The 19,773-nt window shown below is 53.7% G+C and overlaps 2 protein-coding genes across 4 annotated transcripts in view; one reads left to right on the plus strand and one right to left on the minus strand.

Moving 5' to 3' along the window:
• CCDC97 (coiled-coil domain containing 97) lies at positions 1–11,399 on the plus strand. The gene is made up of 5 exons (XM_036231684.1): positions 1–2,207; positions 5,498–5,953; positions 7,224–7,502; positions 8,008–8,137; positions 9,971–11,399. Exons 1-5 carry the CDS (start codon positions 2,162–2,164, stop codon positions 10,089–10,091), a joined length of 1,032 nt encoding a protein of 343 aa, XP_036087577.1. The 5' UTR covers positions 1–2,161; the 3' UTR covers positions 10,092–11,399.
• TGFB1 (transforming growth factor beta 1) overlaps positions 10,747–19,773 on the minus strand; it is a 19,019-nt gene continuing 9,992 nt past the window's right edge. Inside the window, exons 6-7 of one of the 3 annotated variants that reach the window (XM_036231682.1) lie at positions 17,733–17,886; positions 10,747–12,083 (exon numbers count right to left, since the gene is read on the minus strand). In XM_036231682.1, the coding sequence (XP_036087575.1) occupies positions 12,051–12,083; positions 17,733–17,886 (187 nt within the window). In that variant the 3' untranslated portion in view covers positions 10,747–12,050. Of the gene's footprint in view, positions 12,084–16,172; positions 17,210–17,732; positions 17,887–19,773 lie in introns of those variants that run through there. The other 2 variants (XM_016135677.2, XM_036231683.1) reach the window with 2 other exon arrangements.

Consider the following 19,773-nt stretch of genomic DNA (forward strand, 5'->3'; position numbering starts at 1 on the left):
AAACTGGGGCCCTCAGTTTAAAACCCACTGGCTCATTTTTAAAGTGGTTCTCTGGTCCTTGCCCTTTCCTGTCCATTCAAAGTACCAAATCACTACACGAATTTGTGAGTGTAAGGCAGGGAACCAGATCCCTAGGTGGAAAATGAGGTAGAGATGATGGAGTTGAGACCGAGGCTGTGCTGTAACTGCTCATCCACTTGAGGCCTGGCCTGTGAGCTGGCCTGCACTCCTGGTTCCAGTCTAGTGGAGATTGTGGAGCTGCTTTATCCAGCCAATGTGTTAGGTTCTTGGTCTGTTCCTCACCCAGTCTAGACAATGCTGGGGACACAGCATAGCCAAGGCAGCACCAGACCCTGCCCTCACAGAGTTCCCAGTCCAAAGGTAACAGATCTGTCATCAAATGGTGGCAGCACTAGGTGGTCAACTCTGAGGACCTGCCATGTGGGATGCGGCAAGGCAAGTGCTTCTTAGAGAACTTTTTTGAACAAGTGAGCCAGGGTAAAGGACTTTGATTGCATTCCCACAGCCTATCAGCCTCGTCCCCCAGCTATTTGAGTCATTTCTTCATCCCCATTGGACATTTTGGGTTCCTAGACCTTTGTGAGGGGCAATGCTGGGCACAAGAGTGGCCACTTGAGTCTCATCCCTTCCCTCACAGGAAGTATCTCAGCCTTGTGAAGGGGATACAAGCAACAAAATGGAGGAAGGCTGATTCATTTTGAGGTCAGGTGTGGGGCCTCTGAACTTGAGAAGAGCCAAAGTTGATGGCTAGTTGGGCCTAAAGGGACCCTAGAGCACTCCCCTCCCCCACCCTTCTCAGCTGTTAAAAGGTCCTCCAGTCTACCCTGGGAGGTCCTCTTCTAGACAGGTCCGTGTATTGGGCAACAGTGCCCTCTGCTGGCCTCTCCTGGTGATAACGTTTTCAGTGTGGCCCTACCTACCTGGTGTGGCAAATGGGCCACTCCTCCAGATCCCTTATCCTAGGAATGCAGACTGCCCTAGGCCAGTCTCCTCACAGGTCTCCCTGACCTCCAGTCCCTTACCCTGACACAGGATAAAAGGAGTTCAAGCTACTTAAGACAGCTTATGGGGCCCCCACAGCTGGCCCCTGATCACCTCACTAGCTTCATCTTTTGTTGTTCCCCCTTTGGACTTAAGATTGGTGGTTCGTTCTGGGGGAGTCACAAGTCCCTTGTAGAATCTCCCAAGTTCCATGAACCCAATCCACATACCTGTGGAATTTTGCATAAATATTTGTGAGGTTCTCAAATCTTCAGCCCAATCATGACCTTAGAATTTTTTTTCTATTCTCTGGCCACACTGAAGTCCTTGCAGCAACCAGAATTATTCAAGCCTCTCCTCACATCTGGGTCTTTGCCTCACGCACCCCCCCTTACCTGAGACCCTTCCCAACCTCCCTTCCTCCTATCCTAATTCATCCTTAAGGTCTCAGCTTGGGCATCCCCTCCCAAAAAGAGCCTTCTCTAACCTTCAAGGCTAGAGCGGCAGCCCCCCTAGTCCCCTCGGTCAGTCAGCCCAGCCAGTCGGGGTGGTCACTAGTGACAGGTCTACTGGTAACACACCTGATTGAGTCTCTACCCATCACCTAGGAGCAAGTCAGGGCAATGGTTTTCTCCCTTCACATTTGCAGATTCTCCAGGTCCTCACCACCTGTCTTACGAGCCAGGGACTTGGTATGATGACAGAAGCAAGCGACAGGGCTTAGTCAATATTCTTTGAAGTGAAATAAGGGGACAGACTGGTCTAAACTAGAGCAGAAACTCTTGAGACACTGAGGGTTTCTCATTAAACAGTCTATCGCAAAATTAAGCGTGCCGGGCTCACGTCACAGCAGTGAACAGGTTGGACAATGGTTCAGACACCTCCTGATACTCCAATTTCGGAGTAATTCGGGCGAGGATGGAATTGAAGGGTTCTCAGACCCGGGAGCCCTTTTCCTTCCTGGCTCGAAAGGGCGGGACCCGAGGAGTCACGCATGCGCATAGAAGGTCCGCCGTGGGCCCGGAACTTCGATTCTGGGCGCGGCGGAGCACCCGGCTCCGGGTGTGTGCTCAGCCGGAAGTGGCCGCCGAGGACGTGTGGCCGGGTTCAGTAGTGTACGGAGCCTGCCACGGCGGTTAACAAGTAGTAGAAAGTCAACATGGAGGCCATGGCAACGGCGGCGGCGACGAGGGAACACGACGAAGGTGAGGTCCTACCCACGCGGAGGCGACGGGAAGGTGGGGCTGCAGTGTCACTGGGAAATGATTCCCCGTGAGCGCGATGGAGGACTCTTGCGGGACACCTGTCCTCGGGCATTACCTGTCCCCTTCACTGCTTTATGCAGATTAACCCCTCTTGTTATGGGTTGACCTCATTTACCTCATCCCCTTCCCGGAAGTTAACCTAAGTTAACCTCTTCGAAGTTCCAGGCCAACCTTTTCATGACCCAGACAAATCCAGTTCTTTTGCAGGCTAATTCTCAGGTTAACATAAACCTTTCCCCTGTTCCGGACTAACTCTCATTGTCCCAGCCAACCCTGTTTCTCAAGTTACCCCCTTCTTTTAGTCGAACTACCCTTCCCTTGCCCCAGGCTAACCCTTGTACTACTCCAGGCCAACCCTCTTGCCCCATGCAAACTACTTATCCCAGACTAAAGGTGTTTTCTTTTCATTCTAATCCGTATTCCCCCAAAATTCAGTCTCATCTCCCTCCTCAGGTTTCTTAATCCATTTCTGTGCTCCCCCATTCCTTTTTTTTTAATTATTATTTTTTATTATTATGTATGCCTACAATACCTGGTCTTCCTAGGCGGTCTCGGACCCAAGTACTAACCAGGCCTGACCCTGCTTAGCTTCGGAGATCAGACATTGGGCTTGTGCAGGGTGGCATGGCGGTAGACCATGGACCATGGCTCCATTGGGGCACGAACCCAGGACCTTCTGCCTGTAAAGCAAAAGTGCTAACTGCTACACTATGGAACCACGTCCATTTCTTTCTTTTGCATTTCAGTCTTTTTATTTCTCCTTACGCCTTCCCATCAGTATCTAAAATGCTTTTGTTTTGCTCATCCTCAAATTCCATCTCCCTACTTGAGTAAACCCATGTTGGGTGAGGTGTGGTTGGGAGGCTGAAACATCAGTGGTCAAGAATTAGTAATTGTTGAAACTGGATGATGGTTGTATTGATGGGGGGAGAGGGGGGATTCTCACTCTACTTTTGTGTAGGTTTGAAATTTTCCATAATAAAAACCTTTTAACCTCAAAAAAGCAAATCTGTTCCTTGATCCCATGCTGCCTTCCAGAAACCATCTATTTTCTCCAAAGAGTTGTGAATACTTATCTCAATTTCCTCACCTCCCACCCACTGAAGTCTGGCTTTTACCTTCAGAAACTGCTGGAATTAGGGTCCCCAGTGACTTTTCCATATAGTTAGATTGGGTTACTCTATTCAGTTAACTTTTTACTAGACAACATGGAGAATTCAATGCAATTGACCCATCTGTCCTTCTTGAAAGCTTTTCCTTGGTCTCCGTGACACCCCTTTTTCTCATTTCTTTCCTTTCAGTCTCTTCCTGCTCAGCCTCTGTTAGTGTCCTAGGGCTGCTGTAGCAAATCACCACAAACGGGATGGCTTAAAACAACAGAAAATTTATTCTCTGACAGTTCTGGAGGCCAGATGTCTGAAACCAGTCAGTTTCACCGGGCTGAAATCTGGGCGTCAGGAGGACCGTGGAGGGCTCCTTCAGACGCTCTAGGGAAAAACCTAATCCTTGCCTCTTCCACCTCTGGTGGCTCCTGTCATTCCGTAGGTTGTGGTCACATCACTCTAGTCTCTGCCTCTGTCCGTCTTCACATGGCTTTTTCCATGTGTGTCAAATCTTGGACTCTCTTATAGGACATTTGCGATGGCATTTAGGGCCCACCCAAATAGTGTAAGATAAGATCTTGAGATCCTTAACTTAATCACATCTGCAAAGACCCTTTTGTTGTCATTGGCTGTATAAGGTAACATTTGCAGTTTTCGGGAACGAAGATTTGGCCATCTTTGGGAGGACATTTTTTAGCCTTTCACAGCCATATCTTCTCCCCAACCAGTCAGGGCCCTTTCTTAGCTCCTCTTCTCTTCTCATCTCTCACACACACACCCCTGCCCTCACCATGATGAACTCTTATTTCCTTCAGCTTCAGTTCTTGTCTTGGTTCTGATGATCCCCACAACTCTGTCCCCAGCCCTGCATTTCTCTCCTGAGAAGTCTCTAGTCCCATGTACGAGTGATCTCTTAGCTGCCTCCCCTTGGATGTCTCCTGGGCCAATCATACCTTTATGTCCCAAATTGGCCTCAGCATCTTCCCTCAAACCTGCTCCTCATCCATGTCTCTGTCTCGGGCTCAGTCTGACCAGTTCCCAGGCCAGAGCCCTGTATCTTGACTGGATACTTCCCTCACCTCCCAGCCCTTCAGCCCCATGGCTTGTCTGCTTGGCTTCCTGAGCATCTTCCTGACCACCACCTTTCCTGTTCCCTCCACAGCCCCTGCCGAGTTCAGTCTTCTCTTGCCAATGATTAAAACCCTCCTTGAAATCCACATACCTGTAACCATCACCCCCTTGCTCTTCCCCATCTCAGCTAAGATACCTAAAGGAGTTGTCTGTACTTTTCTGTCTTCACTTACCTCCTGCTTACCACAGCCTGGCTCTAGTTCCCACCACTTTCAAGAAGCAGGTCTCACCAAGATTTGCCTGGCACTCAGCTTTCCTGTTTCCAGTGCCTGTTTTCTTTGACCTCTCCTGTCTCGCCCGTCATCTGGATGCTCTGTGAGGGCAGGAGCTGGGTTGAATTCCACCCATGGCCCCTCAGCATCGCCTTGCATAAATTTAGAGTTGCTAAAAAGTGGTTAGATGAATTATAAATGAGCAGAAGAGAATGAATGAATGAATGAATGAGTGAACAAGCAAGTGAATGCATTAATGATTTCATGAACAAATGAAAATTAAGTGAATCAGTGAATGAAGTGGTAAAGGACCAAGTAAACACACTAAGCACACTCCTGCCTCAGGGCCTTTGCACTGGCTGTTCCCTTTGCTCTCCTCCCCAGAAAGCTCATCATTCAGTCCCTCACCACCTCAGGTGTCTACTGAAATGTCACGTTTTTGGCAAGGCCTTCTGTGACTGTCTTAAAGTTGCAGCCTGTCCCCATGTTTCCTCCTCCTTCCCCGTGTACTTTTCTGCATAGCTCTTAGAACCACCTAACATATTGTATGTTTCCTAATACTTTATGTGTTTTCAGTAATTATGTTTTTAATTGTTTGCATACTCCATTAAAATGCCAACTTCTTGCTCACTGGAGTATCTCTAGGGCCTAGCACAGGGCCCAAAAGATAGTAGGTGCTCAATAAATGTGAAGTGAGTAAGGGACTGAGCACGGAGCCCCTTCCACCCACTTCCCCCTCCCCCACTCCCATCCCTGGATTAACAAACCTCTCCTCCCCCCACAGGCTGCACAGAGCCCAGTCCTGGGCACTGGGGAGAGCTGAACTGGACACCAGTCCCATCCAGACCCCCAGACAAGGTGGAGGCAGTGGAGAGAGTGCCAAGAGCCCTGGATGAGGACCCCCCTGGGGCCGAGAACCCGGCGGTGAGCGCCATGCTGCGTGCTGTGGCTGCCAGCCGCCTGCCCGTGTGCAGCCAGCAGCAAGGCGAGCCTGACCTGACCGAGCGGGAGAAGGTGGCCATCCTGGGCCAGCTGTACCATGAGAAGCCGCTGGTATTCCTGGAGCGCTTTCGCACTAGCCTCCGCGAGGAGCACCTGGCCTGCTTTGGCCACTTGCGCGGTGACCATCGTGCAGACTTCTACTGTGCTGAGGTGGCCCGGCAGGGCGCTGCCCGACCCCGCACCCTGCGCACACGCCTGCGGAACCGGCGCTACGCAGCACTGCGTGAGCTCATCCAAGGTGTGGGGGTGGGTGGGCTTGGTGGGAGGGGAAACTGAGGCAGGGGAAGTCAGAAACAAGCATGCAAGAGTGGAAACAGACAGAGATCCTGGGGGACGAGTGTTGAGAAAGGGACACTAGGAGAGTCTGAAACAAATGTGAGGCGAGAGGGCAAACAAGGACCCAGGGGAAGAGAATGGGGCAGGTAGCAGGGGGGTTAGAATTTAGTAGATGACAGAGGTGCCATTTCAGATCAGGGAGCCGAGGACTCAGTACCCAGCACTGTACCCAGCACCCTCAGGAACACTAGATCCATCCCGCACACCACATACGGGCTTTGCCGGAAACCTAGGGCAGTGTGTTTATGACCCTGGGGATACAAAGGCCCTCTCAGACAGGACATGTGAAAAGCACGAAGAAAAACATCAATATCTTTTTGACCATGATGTAGTCACAGGTGTCTTTGTGACCAAAGACACCAGAACTAAAGTCAAAAGATGAGAGTAAATGAAGCAGAGAGAGTTAAGTTTCTAATTAGGGAGAAGGCATGCACTAGGAGAGAGGGAAATGGACCAGGCAGCCAGGAAAGCTGCTAAGGGCCGCGGTCTGGGGACAGGGAAAGCCAGGCCTACCCGGGGGGTGGCTGCCAAGAGGAGCATAAGGAGAGGTGAGGTCCCAGTCTGGAAGACCACCACCGACACCATGCGTGATCAGAGTCCCTGCCCTGTTTGATCCCACACGCACACAGGCCAGCTCTATGCAGATGTCCACTTAGGTGCCCAGCAGCGCGGGACACTCCAGGTGCACGCACCAGCAGCCGGAATGGGCTCAGCAGTCAGGCACACACGTCCTATAGACTGTGCAGTGTGCTCACCTGCAACATCCTCCATGGCAACTCCAGACACACAGGTACCCGTGGCAGTATGCTGAAACACACAAGTGGCTGTGTGCACATAACAATAGGAAGGAGCTTGTGAATCCTGCCATGCAAAGTTGTCCATGGGCCTGACAGTGCACAGACATGCCTGAACACAGTACATATGCAGACACAGGCCTGGTCACACACACATGCTGAGGCGCATGCATGTGTACTGGTGGCTACATGACCTCAGGTATCTGCATATTTTCCTACATAAGTACATGTGTGTACACACTTGCACTTACGTGTTCATGTCTTCCATCCACCATGATCACACATGCACACAGACACACGTGTGCTCAGATGCTCTCCCTACAATGCTGCCCCTGGCCCTGCCCACAAGCCTTGACCCCACCTGCCTCTTCTTCTTAGGGGGTGAGTACTTCAGCGACGAGCAGATGCGGTTCCGGGCCCCACTGCTGTACGAGCAGTACATCGGCCAGTACCTGACACAGGAGGAGCTCAGCGCCCGTGCCCCGGCCCACCAGCTGCCCAAGCCCCACTCCCCTGGCTCACCCGCCTGCCCACTTTCCGACCTGCTTCTCCAGTCCTACCAGGAGCGGGAGCTGCAGCAGCGGCTGCTCCAGCAGCAGGAGGAAGAGGAGGCCTGCCTGGAGGAGGAGGAAGAGGAGGAGGACAGTGATGAGGGAGGTAAGGGCCAGCAGCTTGCATTATCTGGGTGGGCCCCCCAGTGTCCAGACACTCCAGCCCTGGGCGTCTCCCCATTCCATGGCACCAGGCTGGGTCCCACCAGCAAGAGCAGACATTGAGTCCCTGCCCTGTCTGACCCAAGTGTCCTGTGTGCTCTGGCCCTTCCCATCATCTGTGCCCCCACTGCTCAAAGGCACCAAGCCAATTCCTCTCCTCCAGGCCTTTGCCCAGGCCATTCCCTCTGCCAAAAACATCTGCCCCTCACCACCTGTCAGGTGTATTTGGTCCTGACCCTATTCGGCAGACCCCAGAGTGCCGGATTCTCATCATGTATTTGGCATGTGCTCCTGGCGGGGGAGGGGGAGGCAAGACACCAGCTCCACCTTGGTCACCGATGTGTTCCCAGTGCCACCCAGCACAAAAATAGTAGCCGTCTGTAGACTCTGTCCAGTGCCTGCCTGAATGCACCCCTTACCGCCCCCGCCATGGGTGTCTCCCCCCACAGACCAGAGCCCCGACAAAGACTCAGAGGCCTGGGTCCCCGACTCAGAAGAGAGGCTGATCCTGCGGGAGGAGTTCACCAGCCGGATGCACCAGCGCTTCCTTGATGGCAAGGACGGGGACTTTGACTACAGGTGCCCCATGCCCCACCTCCCAGCCCTCAGCCTCGTGCCTGGTCCCAGGTGCCTTCATGGAGGGCCCCCCTTCATGCTGCTAGATGGCCCCAGAACAGTTGCAGGTCATGGGCCTTTGGGTCGGCCTCAGGGTTTAAGATCAACTAAAGATCAGTGAGTGACCTTGGACTAGCTTTGTCCTCAGAGCCTCAGTCCCCTCCTCTGTAAGGAGAGAATGCGCAGGGCTGATGTTCAGCTCGATATTGATAAAACGTTGAAACATTTCCATTCTGACAAGTAGGGGTGGCCTGGCAGGACCTCACTTTTCCCAGGCCTCCCAAGTGTTCTTCAGGACCCCAGACCTCATGTGACAGAAAGTAAGCCCTGGCAGGGCTCATGCATGTGGGGGCGGAGCCTGTAGTGGATGCCCCTGGTTCATTTCTCCAGTACAGCCCTGAGGCGAGACACATGGGACACCTACTTTGGAAAGGATTTCGCCGTCAGAAAAAAGGACACAGGGGAGTGAAGTATCAGAGTCAAAGATAAATATCAACTGAGGCCATTTTTGCCTTGTCCTGAACACCAGTGTGGCAGCAGAGAGCCCTGGTTTCAAACCCAGCCCTGATGCCATGGGAACAAAGCAGACCCTTGGGGACACTTCAGCAGAATAGGAGTCATGACTGCCACTGCCCCAAGCAGTACCTGGGGACAGTATCTCCGGCCCCAGATGGAGTCGTCTGGCTCATCCAGCCAGGGTGAGCCCCTCAGCTCGAGTGCCCACAGAGCATTGAGCAGAGAGCCTGGGCCATGGGGAGCCCTCCGGGGCAGCACCGCCATCATAAAGCCCGTGGGGAAATTGGGCCTGGTGTACAGAATGAGGAGTGCTGGGGACCAGAGCCTGTCCCCTCTGCAGAGGGCGCCGAAGCGGCCCTCATCCACATTCGGCCGCCAGGTGCTGAATGCCTACTTTGTCCAGGCTCTGGGAATAAAGCAAGGAACAAAACCCACGAGAGTTTCCTGACCTAAGGGGGTCCTTCTGTAGTAAGGAAGACAAGTATCTAGTTCTGATGGGCCATGAAGAAAAATGAAGTGGGGGGAGGAGGAGAGTAACAAGGTGGCCAGGGAAGGCTGTCTGAGCAAGTAACATTTGAGCAGAGACATGCAAGGAAGTGAGGGGTACGCAACGTAAGTCTCTGGGGAAGAGTGTTCTTGACAGGGAGAACAGCAGGTGCAAGAGCCCTGAAGTCAGGAGGAAGGGCGAGGATGCTGGAGCGACAGGAGGGGTGAGGAGTAGGAGGTCTCATTGGGGCGGGCAGTCGGACAGGGCTTCCCACATGCAGGTGAGTGACAGGAGCCAGGGGAGAGTCTAGAGAGGAGCCAGGCTCCTCGCAGTTTAAGATCACTTGTCACCTTCAGGCAGGCTTTCTGGGCCTCAGCGCTGTTGAGCTTTGGGCTGGATGACTCCTTGTGTGGGAGGATTTCCTGTGTGCAGCAGGACACTGAGCAGCATCCTGGCCTTGACCCCCTCAGTGCCAGTAGCAGCCTACAGTGTGACAGCCAACATCTCTAGTTTTGGACAAATGTCCCCTGGGGGGCAAAGTCTTCCTGGTTGAGGAGACTCTGGAACTTGGGGCTAACCCTATGTCACCACATCACCTCTTCTAGCTTTTCAAGAGAAACCAAAAGTTTCTATGGTAAAATCTCTGATTTGGAAAATGTCTCCTTCGGTTTGAGCCCTGAGATATCCCACATACCCCTCCCAGGGTTAGCTGGGACTTATTATAGCTGCTAGCATATGACGGGGCCTCAGGGGCCTCAGGGCGGAATGCCCCCTGACACCCCTTCCCCCTGCAGTGCCGTGGACGACAACCCTGACTTCGACAACTTGGACATCGTGGCCCGGGATGAGGAGGAGAGGTACTTCGATGAGGAGGAGCCCGAGGACGCGCCCAGCCCTGAGCTGGACGGGGACTGATGTCTGGGCCGTGCACTCTGCCCCCACACAAGCAAGGCAGCTGATCACAAGCGGCTCAGTGACTTTCTCCAGGCCCCTGTCTTGGAGTGCCCCTCCAGTGTCCAATTCCCTGTCTCCCCACCCAACCCTGCCTTCCTCTTTTTTGCTATCTCTCTGGGTTTGTCTCTTTTCCTGTTTCTATATCTCCCCTTCTCTGTGCCTTGGCTTCTGTCCCCTGGCCCAGGGTAAATGTCCTCCCTTTAACCAAGGCTGCACGGCCCTTCATGGCTGGAGCCAGCCAGATCGACACCAGTGCCCAGCTCTGGCCGAGCCCTGGTCCCAGGGCACCTCGCTGTCTCCCGTCCTGGTCCCTGCCTGTCATCCTCCACTGTCTGTCTGTCCAGCTCTCGTTGCTGCTGTTTCTTTTCCTTCTTTCCTTCAGAATTGTGGGCCTGTGGTTCTTCCTGCGGGTCCATTTCCAACTCTTGACCTCTGTCAGCCTTTACCTCTCTGGGTTTCGGTGTTGTCATCCCCAGTCTGGCTGCTGACTATTGTGGCCTCACTACAGGCACCAGGGGTCACCTCTCCTTCAGGACTCAGGCCTGGGAGGGGCAGGCAGGGGCAACGTTGGGGATCGTAGGCCTGTCAGCTTGTGTGTGGGGGCAGGAGGATGAGGAGGGGGACCCTCCCCTCCAAGCTCCCCTGACCCCCTGCCCAGCCACAGTTTTCCCTTCACTTCCTCCCCTCCCTCTCTGTTTACACTCCCAAATACGCACAGGCTGTTATCATGGGTCCTGAGTCATCCCACACACACAGCCTACCCCTAGTCTCTGCCCCCAGCCAGCCACAGGGCCCGCCCCGTGGAGCCCCCTGCCGCCCCAGGCTAATGGGAGCCAGATGGCCGCCTGGTGACTCAGCCACCGGCCTGTGGGAACCCAGGCGTCCTGCCTTCCCATGCCCCCACACCCAGCTCACGCTTCCCTAGTAGACACACATGGAGAAGAGCCAGCTGCTGGTGAAGACATGGCCAGGGGTCAGGGTGGTGGGACCTAGGGACCCCATAGTCCTGTGTGCTAGAGTGGTGACATACTTCCACAGCCAAGCCTGAAGGACCGTCCAAGTCACCGCCTCTGGCACATGACACAAAGTGAAAGGAGACCCCAAGGCCAACCGGGGCCATGGCTCTTGACCCCTAGGCCTCAGCTCTGCCCTCTGGGGTCAACCAGAATTAGAGCCAGACACAGAAAGTGAGAGCTGGACTGGGGCCAAGGGACATCCAGGCTATTAAAGGCTATTAAATGAGGCTATTAAAAAAGGAAAGTTCCGGTTTCTGAGCAGATCTATTCTGTGCCAGGCCTGATCGAGGTGCCTGACGCTGCACTGAGTCCTCCCAGCATTCCTGTGAACTGGGGGCTTGGCTCTGCTTTGTCGATGGGTCACGGGAGCCCCAGGACATGTTACTCGGGACTGCGTGCTCATCAGAGGCAGAAATGCAGGTCTAGAACCCCAAGTCCTAGAGACCAGTCCGCTAGCCTGCCTGTCCGCTTTCAGGCCACTCAAAGTGGATGTCCTTAGATGGAAAGGTTGGAGAGGAATTCGCTGTTGAGGATGACAGCAACACTTTGGGTCCCCGTGTGCCAGGCACACTGTCTTCCACACAGATGCAACCAAATCACCTTGATGGGGGAGTCAGTACTTGTATCACGGAACCATCACTTCTGTCCTGGGCACCTCAGGCTCTCAGTATCGCCTCCCAGCGGCCCAGGAGAATCAAGCCAGCTGGACTTCAGAACTGGTATTTGGCATTCATGTGTGCTTTTCCTTCAGGTTGCGAGCGCTCACAAGACAGGCGTCGGGCCCTTAGTGATGTGCACATTTTTTGCCAGTCTATCATTCGATCATTTAAGTTGGGATATACTTTGCTGTACATGATTTTTTAAAAAAATGATGAGAGACATAGCACTTGAGTCAGAATTAGGGTTAGTCAGATGGTGGAGGCAGGAGCATCTGTAGCTGAGACAGAAGTTGAGCCAGTCAGACACGTCCCCTGGATCACAGCCTTGGAGCAGTTGAGACCCGGAGGTGCCCCAGTGGCCTGTCCCGTGCTCCCAGGTCAGGCTGGGGTGGGCGGAGAGGCTGAGTCAGGAAGGGAGGGCCCAGTCGGGGGAGAACCCCTCCGTGCACATCCGGCTCCCACCCCCGTGTCTCCTGTCTGTCCTGGCTCTGGCTGGGCCCTGTTGGCCACCACCCCCACGTCTGACACCTCTGTGTGTCCTACCAGAGTTGACACCGACTCCCCTCTCCACTGCCAGCCTGTGCTGTACTTTTCTCCCAGTGTCTTCTTTGCCGCCACCCCTTCCCCCCATGCCATCACCCTTTCGTTCTGTCTCTGGTTGTCACTTTCCCCTCTCATCTCTCTTCTCTTCCCCCTTGGGCTTCTGCTCTTCTCTCCCTCCATGTCATTCCCTCCATCTCGGGCCTGAGCTTCCGTCACTGTCTTGTCTCGTAACTCCATCCCCCTGCCTTTCTGTCGGGGCCTCTCCTCCCACTGTCACTGCTACTCCTCTTTCCCTCATTTTTTCCTATCCCTCTCCCCGCTGTCCTTGGCCTGTCCCCCTTGCCCCATCTCAGCCTCTCTCTCTCTCCTCTTTTCTGGCTCCCAGACACTGGGAAAGCCAAAGGAGCCCATCCAAGTCAGAGGCCCATTGGTGGCTCCTGGGAGCCTAGAATAGGGGTTTGCCCACCCCCCCACCCACCCGCCCCAGGTATGAGGCAGGAAGGGGCAGAGAGGTTGTGGTCTGTCTGGCCAGAAGGAAATGTCTGTGCTGTGGCCTGGTCACCCCCACCCCCTAGGACCTGCCGGGCTGCCACCACCCCCGGGCTGGGGCCGAGTAAACACCGCCGCCGGCAGCCCAGGATATTTATACCAAAGGCCGGGCGCGGGTCCAGTGCCCACCGCAGCCCCTGCCCTGCCCTGCCCGCCACAGCCAGCCTCGAGCCAGCGTGGCACCAGCCGGCAAGGGACGTGCCGCAGACGCGGCCTCCACTCAGCACAGAGGCCACTGGGAGCACTGCCCAGGATGCCCACAGCTTCACGTGGGTGCACGATGCCCCCCTTCCCTGAAAACAGCACAATGAACACACACACGCCCTGCTGAGAACTCAAAATGCCCTTGAAGGTGATGCAAAATAGGAACCTACACAACCACTTACACACTGAAGTCACCACCCCACGTGTGGGGACACAAAACACACACCACCTGCTCACAGACACCCTCAGAGGTCCAGAACACCAGTCCCCAAAATGGACATACACACACACTGGGAAGACTCACACACACATGCTCAGTACACCAGCGACATGCACACCGGTCTCAAAATGTAACCCAGAAACAGCTCTCCCACAAACACCGGGAACTCCCACACACACACACACACACACATGCTGAAACAGCTCATGTGTAAGAAATATGAAACACTTCCTGGAAATACACCTTTCTCACAGACCCATAAACACACAGAAAACACCCGTATTTCAAGTCAAATCACACCCAAGAACAGCAAAGATGTTGAGAAAAAAAATGCAGACGCACAGCACACCCCAGGCATACAACTCACTGTATACACAGACTTGCCGAGTCACACGCATCAGGACACAGAGCACAGAGAGCACACCGACTTGTACAGCAGACTCAACGAGAGAAACAGCAGTCACCAACATATGGCGTTGAACACGTGCTGGGGACACGCACACGTCGAAAATGCCCACTGACACCTAACAGCCCACAGGCACCCAGCCAGTGTGTTAGAGGCCCCTGTGCAAGACACACAAAACTCACACCACAAAGCTTAGGGGCTCACACACAAAGGAGTCCTGAACACTTTCAAATTCACCTTAGAGACACAAAACACACCAATACTCTGGATGTCCAGAGATTTAAGGGGCAGGGGCTCACCCTCCTTCCCTCCCTCCCTTTCACTCTCTTGATCCCTCCCTCTTCTCCCTCTCCCTCCCACTGACCCCGGTCCCAGGCCTGTCTGGGGGAGGGGGCAGGAAGGCCTCAGCTGGCCTCCCCCGGACCTGCTTCCTGCCCCATGGGGACCGGATGGGAAGCTGGGGCTCTAGCCGGAACCCAGGCTCCCCCCACGACTTCCCTCCCAGCCCTGGCTGCCCACAGAGGCCAGGGAGGGGAGCGGGGCTCCCTGAACCCCCAGTCCTGCTCCCGCAGCTGGCTGAGGACCTGAGTTGCCTTGTCCCAACAAGGCCCGGCCACCCCGGGAAAAGGGTGCGGGGTGGGGGGGCAGGGCTGGAGCAGTGCGCACGCAGCGGGAAGGTGCTGAGCCTGCAAGTTTCCTTCCCTGGCTGCAGGCAGGTGGGCGGGGTGTGTCACGAGGGAGTGGCCAGGGCTCAGCGAGGTCCACCGACCAGGAGTGTGAATACCCGGGTGCAGCCAGGACTTGTCCCAGGGCCCAGGCACGCGCTGGGCGTGTGAGAGCCGCGACCTTGGGGGTGTACCTGGGTGTGTGGGGCCGATCCGTCTGGGACTTGGGGTGTGACAATGTGTCTGGTTATGACGGGTCGGCTGCTGTCCGCAGGGCCATGTGGGACTCCCCAGGCCTGAGTGTGTTGGGACGTGAAATGTCAGACTGAGTGGGCACCACTGCCTGGCAGTCTGTGTGATTGTGACGTGTCCCATCATGTGTGCTGTGTGTCTGGGTGGGACTGTGACGGGCCGGGTCGTGTGCCTGCGCACTGTGCCTGTTTGTGCCCATGACTGATGGAGGATGTTTGTGTAACTGCTGGTGGGTCCCTGCCCGAGTCTCGGTTTCATTTCCTGACGCTGTGAGGTGTGTGGGTGTGTGTCTGTGTGTGGCACTGTCTCTGAGTCTGTCTGTGGTGGTTGTGACCGTGACCCAACAGAATGTGTTTGTGTGATTGTGTTGTGCTTAGTCCCTACTGAGGTCTCTGTCCGTGTCAGGTTCCAGTGAAACCTCTATGCTGGGCTGTACGTGTGTAATGGGGTGGCATGTGTGAGCTGTGACTGCTGCCAGGTGTCCCGCGAAAGTTTTTGTGCGTCCATTATGGCTCTGAAGTGAATGCATTTGCATGACTTTGGGACACAGTCCATACTCGAAATTCCGTATGAGTTGTGTGTGCATATGTGCCAAATGCTCAGAGTCGCCGTGACTACAGTCCATGTTACTGTGTCCTTTCGAGTGTCTCCACACACGAGGCTGGTGACAATGGCTGCATGTCGTTGCATTGCAAACTGCTGCCCCTACCCCACCCCCTACCTCTGTGGCTGGCAGACCTGGGGCAGGAGGAGTAACCTCATTGCTACTGTGAGCTGGGAGGGTGCCAGGGCCCACTCACCCAGGCCTAATGCCACCCATGAGTGACGGGACCTCAGCTCACACCATCCTCCCCCCTGGCATCACTGGGCAAGGGAGCAAGTCAGGTTCGGGGACTGAGAAGGGCAGGGGAGAGAGATGGGGGAATTGAAACCTGGGAGGACGAGGGGAAACCAAGAGGCAGGAGAAAGAGGAAGCAGGAGAGAATTCACAAGCAAGACCGCACAGCAGATGGGAGAAAAGGAGGCATAGGCAGGAAACCCCCAGCTCAGGGCAACGGCATCCCTCACTTGGATGACTGGTCACCTTGCAGTCACCTGCAGCCCCCCACCCCCACCCGCCACGCCGCTTCAGTCAACTCTCAACTATCAGCCAGAGGGACCATCTGGGCACCTAAGTCAAATCACACCCCCTCTGTGTTCAGAGTCCTGTCATGGCTCCCATCTTCCCCTGAGTACAAGTTCCCACAGGTTCCCGCAAGCCTGTTGTGGTCCGGGAAGCAGCACCAGTCAGGAGTTACGCAGAGACCCTTCACTCCCAACTGCCTGCGTTCAAGTCCCAGCTCTGCTGCTTGCTAGCTATGTGACCTTAACCAGTAACTCACCCTCTCTCTGCCTCAGTATTCCCATGTGTAAAGTGGTCTCTGTAGCCGGAGTTGGCAAGCATTTTCAGATAGGAATTTTTTTTGATTTTGCATAGTTTCTACTTGACTCTGCCCTTGCAGCACTGAAACAGCCAGAGACGATCCGATTCATGGCTGTGCTCCAATAAAACTTTATTTACAGAAACAGGCAGTGGGTCAGAAGTGCTTGCAGGTCGCAGTTTGCCAACTCCTGCCCTGGGCTGCAGGGAGAATGCAGTGAGCTGGTAGATTCATACCTGGTGTGGAGGATTGTTATTACTCTCTGGCCTGTGTTACCGTCTGACTCAGCTCCCAACACCCTTCCCCTTGCCCCTCCCTTCCAACCACACTGGCCTTGTTCCTCTCTCTCTCACCCCAAGTTCATGCTCGCTTGCTTTTGTCCTCCTACCAAGAACACTCTCCCCCATCCTCCCTCAGGCTGCCTTCAAGTCCCAAATGCCTCCTCCTTTGAGAAGCCCTCCCTCCTCCCCAAAGTCATGTCTCTCACTCCATCCTGCTTTACTATCTTGGTGCTACTTACTATGTCTGTCCCCTTCCCTCTTGGTGGGAAGGAACTATCCCACTTAACCTCTCTGGGCCTCAGTGTCCTCACCTTTAAAGCATTAGGAGCGGCCCTGTATCCCAAAGCTTTGTTATGGTGATTAAATGAGTTAATTGAGGCACTTAGTACAGGGCTCAGGATGCTCAGTAAATAAATCTGGTGTTCACCAGGAGCACATGGAACGCAGAAATGGTCAGTGTTTGAGGACGGAATGAATGGTGGAAAGACAGGAGGAAGCAGATGGAGCGGGACTCTGGGAACGTCGGAAGGTAGAGCCCCTCAGGAGCCCAATGACACAGACCCCAGTCCTCTCTCCACCTTTAATGTGTCCCCAAGTGGGCTTGGGGACGGGTGTCATTAAATACAGCCCGGCGCTGCGGGCGGGGGCGGGGGGGCGGGGCCGGGCCTGCCGGAGGGCGGGGCCTGTCGGCGCAGGGCGGGGCCTCAGCTGCACTTGCAGGAGCGCACGATCATGTTGGAGAGCTGCTCGACCTTGGGCTTGCGGCCCACGTAGTACACGATAGGCAGCGGCTCCAGCGCCTGCGGCACGCAGCACGGCGCTGCCGACGCGCCGGGGTTGTGCTGGTTGTACAGGGCCAGAACCTGCGGGCAGGCGGGTGGGGTCAGGGCCGGGGGTCGCGGGGAGGGTACCCCCCACCCTGCCAGCCGCTCTCCATCGCCCTTGTCTTATCTCACCTTGTTAGGTCTCAATCACTACGTCTCCCTATTTCCCACTTCTGGCTGGGATCTCAATCTTTCTCCTTCCACCTTCCTAACTCTATCAGTTAGTCTGAGCCCTCTTGCTGCCTTTTTTGTCTCTCATCATGCCTCTCCTTTTCTTTCTCTTTCCATCTCTCTGCCTCGATTCACCGTCCCCCCACCCCCATTCCCCCACCGCCCTACCAAATGACTCCATCTCCGTGAATCCCTGGAATCTCATGTTCTTCTGTGTCACGTCTCTAACTGCTAGGGCCTGTATCTAGCTTTTCTCCCATCTCTTTATCACCACTCCTCCAATCTCCCTGTGTCTTTCTTTCTCCCCATCTCATCACTTCATCTCTGGTTTGACTTTTCTCCCTTCCCACCCTTGGTCCCTCCTACCTCTAGCCCAGGGTACCAGACGCACCTTGCTGTACTGTGTGTCCAGGCTCCAAATGTAGGGACAGGGCCCGAGGCAGAAGTTGGCATGGTAGCCCTTGGGCTCGTGGATCCACTTCCAGCCCAGGTCTTTGCGGAAGTCGATGTAAAGCTGCCGCACGCAGCAGTTCTTCTCTGTGGAGCTGCAGGCAAGGAGAGGAGGAACCCAGGTCAGGAGAACCTGGAGTGCAAGGATGGGCCATGCCTCTCCTCCCCAGGCGTCTGTTTGCTTCACTCCAGATTTCCCCCCTACCCCCACCCCCTCAGGGCTACATCTTGGTCTCCCTTGGACCCCCTGTGATTAAGAACAGCAACAGTCGCAGTCGCTAACACTGATAAAGCACTTCCTCTAGTCAAGCCCTATGCAAAGAGCATCATAATAAACAGCATCTCATGCAGTGCCCAAAGCAAGCCTGTAAGAAACCAAGTGACCATCCACAGGGACGGCTAAATAAATTATGGGGCATCCACACTGGAACGTGAAAACCAGTGCAGCTCCATTTGATGCATTCTACGTATGCAACAAATGTTTATCGAGCTACTGCTGGGCTGGGATCGGGGACTCAGTACAGTCGAAGCAGTCATTAGTCCCTGCCCTGTGGAGACACATGCTAGAGATTGTCATATCGCTCCTCTGCTGTGAACATGGCTCCGTCTCACTCAGGACAACGGCCTGAAGTCCTCGCCATGAACTACAAGGCACTACTGGATCTGGCTGATCTCAGCTGCCTCTCCACGTCTCACTCTACTCTTGCATCCTCACTGTTCTTCAAACAGTCTCACCCCAGGGCCTTTGCACTTGCTTGCTATTCCCATAGATATCCTCTCTGGCTCATTTCTTCACTTCATTTAAATGTCTGTTCAAATGTCCTTCATTCAGGGAGCCTTAACTCCTAGAACGGCCTGGCATGAAGTAGGTGCTCAATGCATAGTCAAATGAATGTTATCTCCTCAGAGGGTCCTTCCTGGACCACCCTATCCAAAATACCAATCCAAAAGACTGTTAATTCCACTCAATGTAACAACAGCATTGCAGGTATGCAAGAAAACACAAAATTTTAAGTGGGACAAATGGAAGCTAGATGAGAGTTCATTACACTATCCTGGCTGCTTTCATATACATTTGAAATTTTCCATAATAAAAACATTTTAATTGGAATAGGAAAAATAGTCGCCCAATATTTTCCTTTCTGTCCCTTCCCTCCAATTAATTTTCCTTCTTAGAACTCATAGCCAGCTCTCTTTTATTTGAGGTCCATTTGTTTATCTGTTATCTGTCTTTCTCTGAGGACAGGACTTTTTGTCTGTTTTGCTCCCTAATATATCCCCAGAGCCTACAACAGTGCCTGGCACGCAGTAAGCACTTTGCAAATATGGGGTGTATAAATTAATTGCTTAAAATGGTAGGTTTATTAAAAGCAAGTTGGAGAATAGTGGTGTATAAAATGTTACCATTTGGGACTAACGATCTCTGTCCCATGCTCAGATGCAAAGGCCAGTCCCCCTGACCTGGGGCCCAGGCTTCCGCACATTTGAAAGGAGCGGGGAGATTTTAAAAGTGCAGGCCCCTGGGGCTATGGCTGAGATGGGCAGGGAGCCTGGCTAAAAAGTTTGACTCATGGGATGCCAAGAACATTTTACATTTCACATTCCTAACACGCGAAAGAAATACTATGCAAAGCTATGGTTACCAGAAGACCAATATTCTGTTTTGTATAAAGTGACTAGAAGGAACTATATTAAAATGTTGACAGTGACTTTTTAATATGAGGTATAATGGATAATATCTTTTATATTTATATTTCTGTGACATTTATATTTAGTATGATGGGTGAGATAGCCTTCTGTTTTTTCTAAATTCTCGACAGTGGATAATGTGTTACTTTTAGAATCAGAAAAAAAATTAAAAGAAAAAAATGCAGTCTCCCACCCCTCAAGAAAATAAGACTGCCATTTGGACAAAATAAAAATATATATGGAAATGTATAAGCATCTCATGCAAAAATTCTCTGGAAGTTAGACTCAAATAT

The sequence above is a fragment of the Rousettus aegyptiacus genome, unplaced genomic scaffold, assembly GCF_014176215.1.
Source record: "Rousettus aegyptiacus isolate mRouAeg1 unplaced genomic scaffold, mRouAeg1.p scaffold_m13_p_14, whole genome shotgun sequence".
NCBI classification, from domain to species: Eukaryota; Metazoa; Chordata; class Mammalia; order Chiroptera; family Pteropodidae; genus Rousettus; species Rousettus aegyptiacus.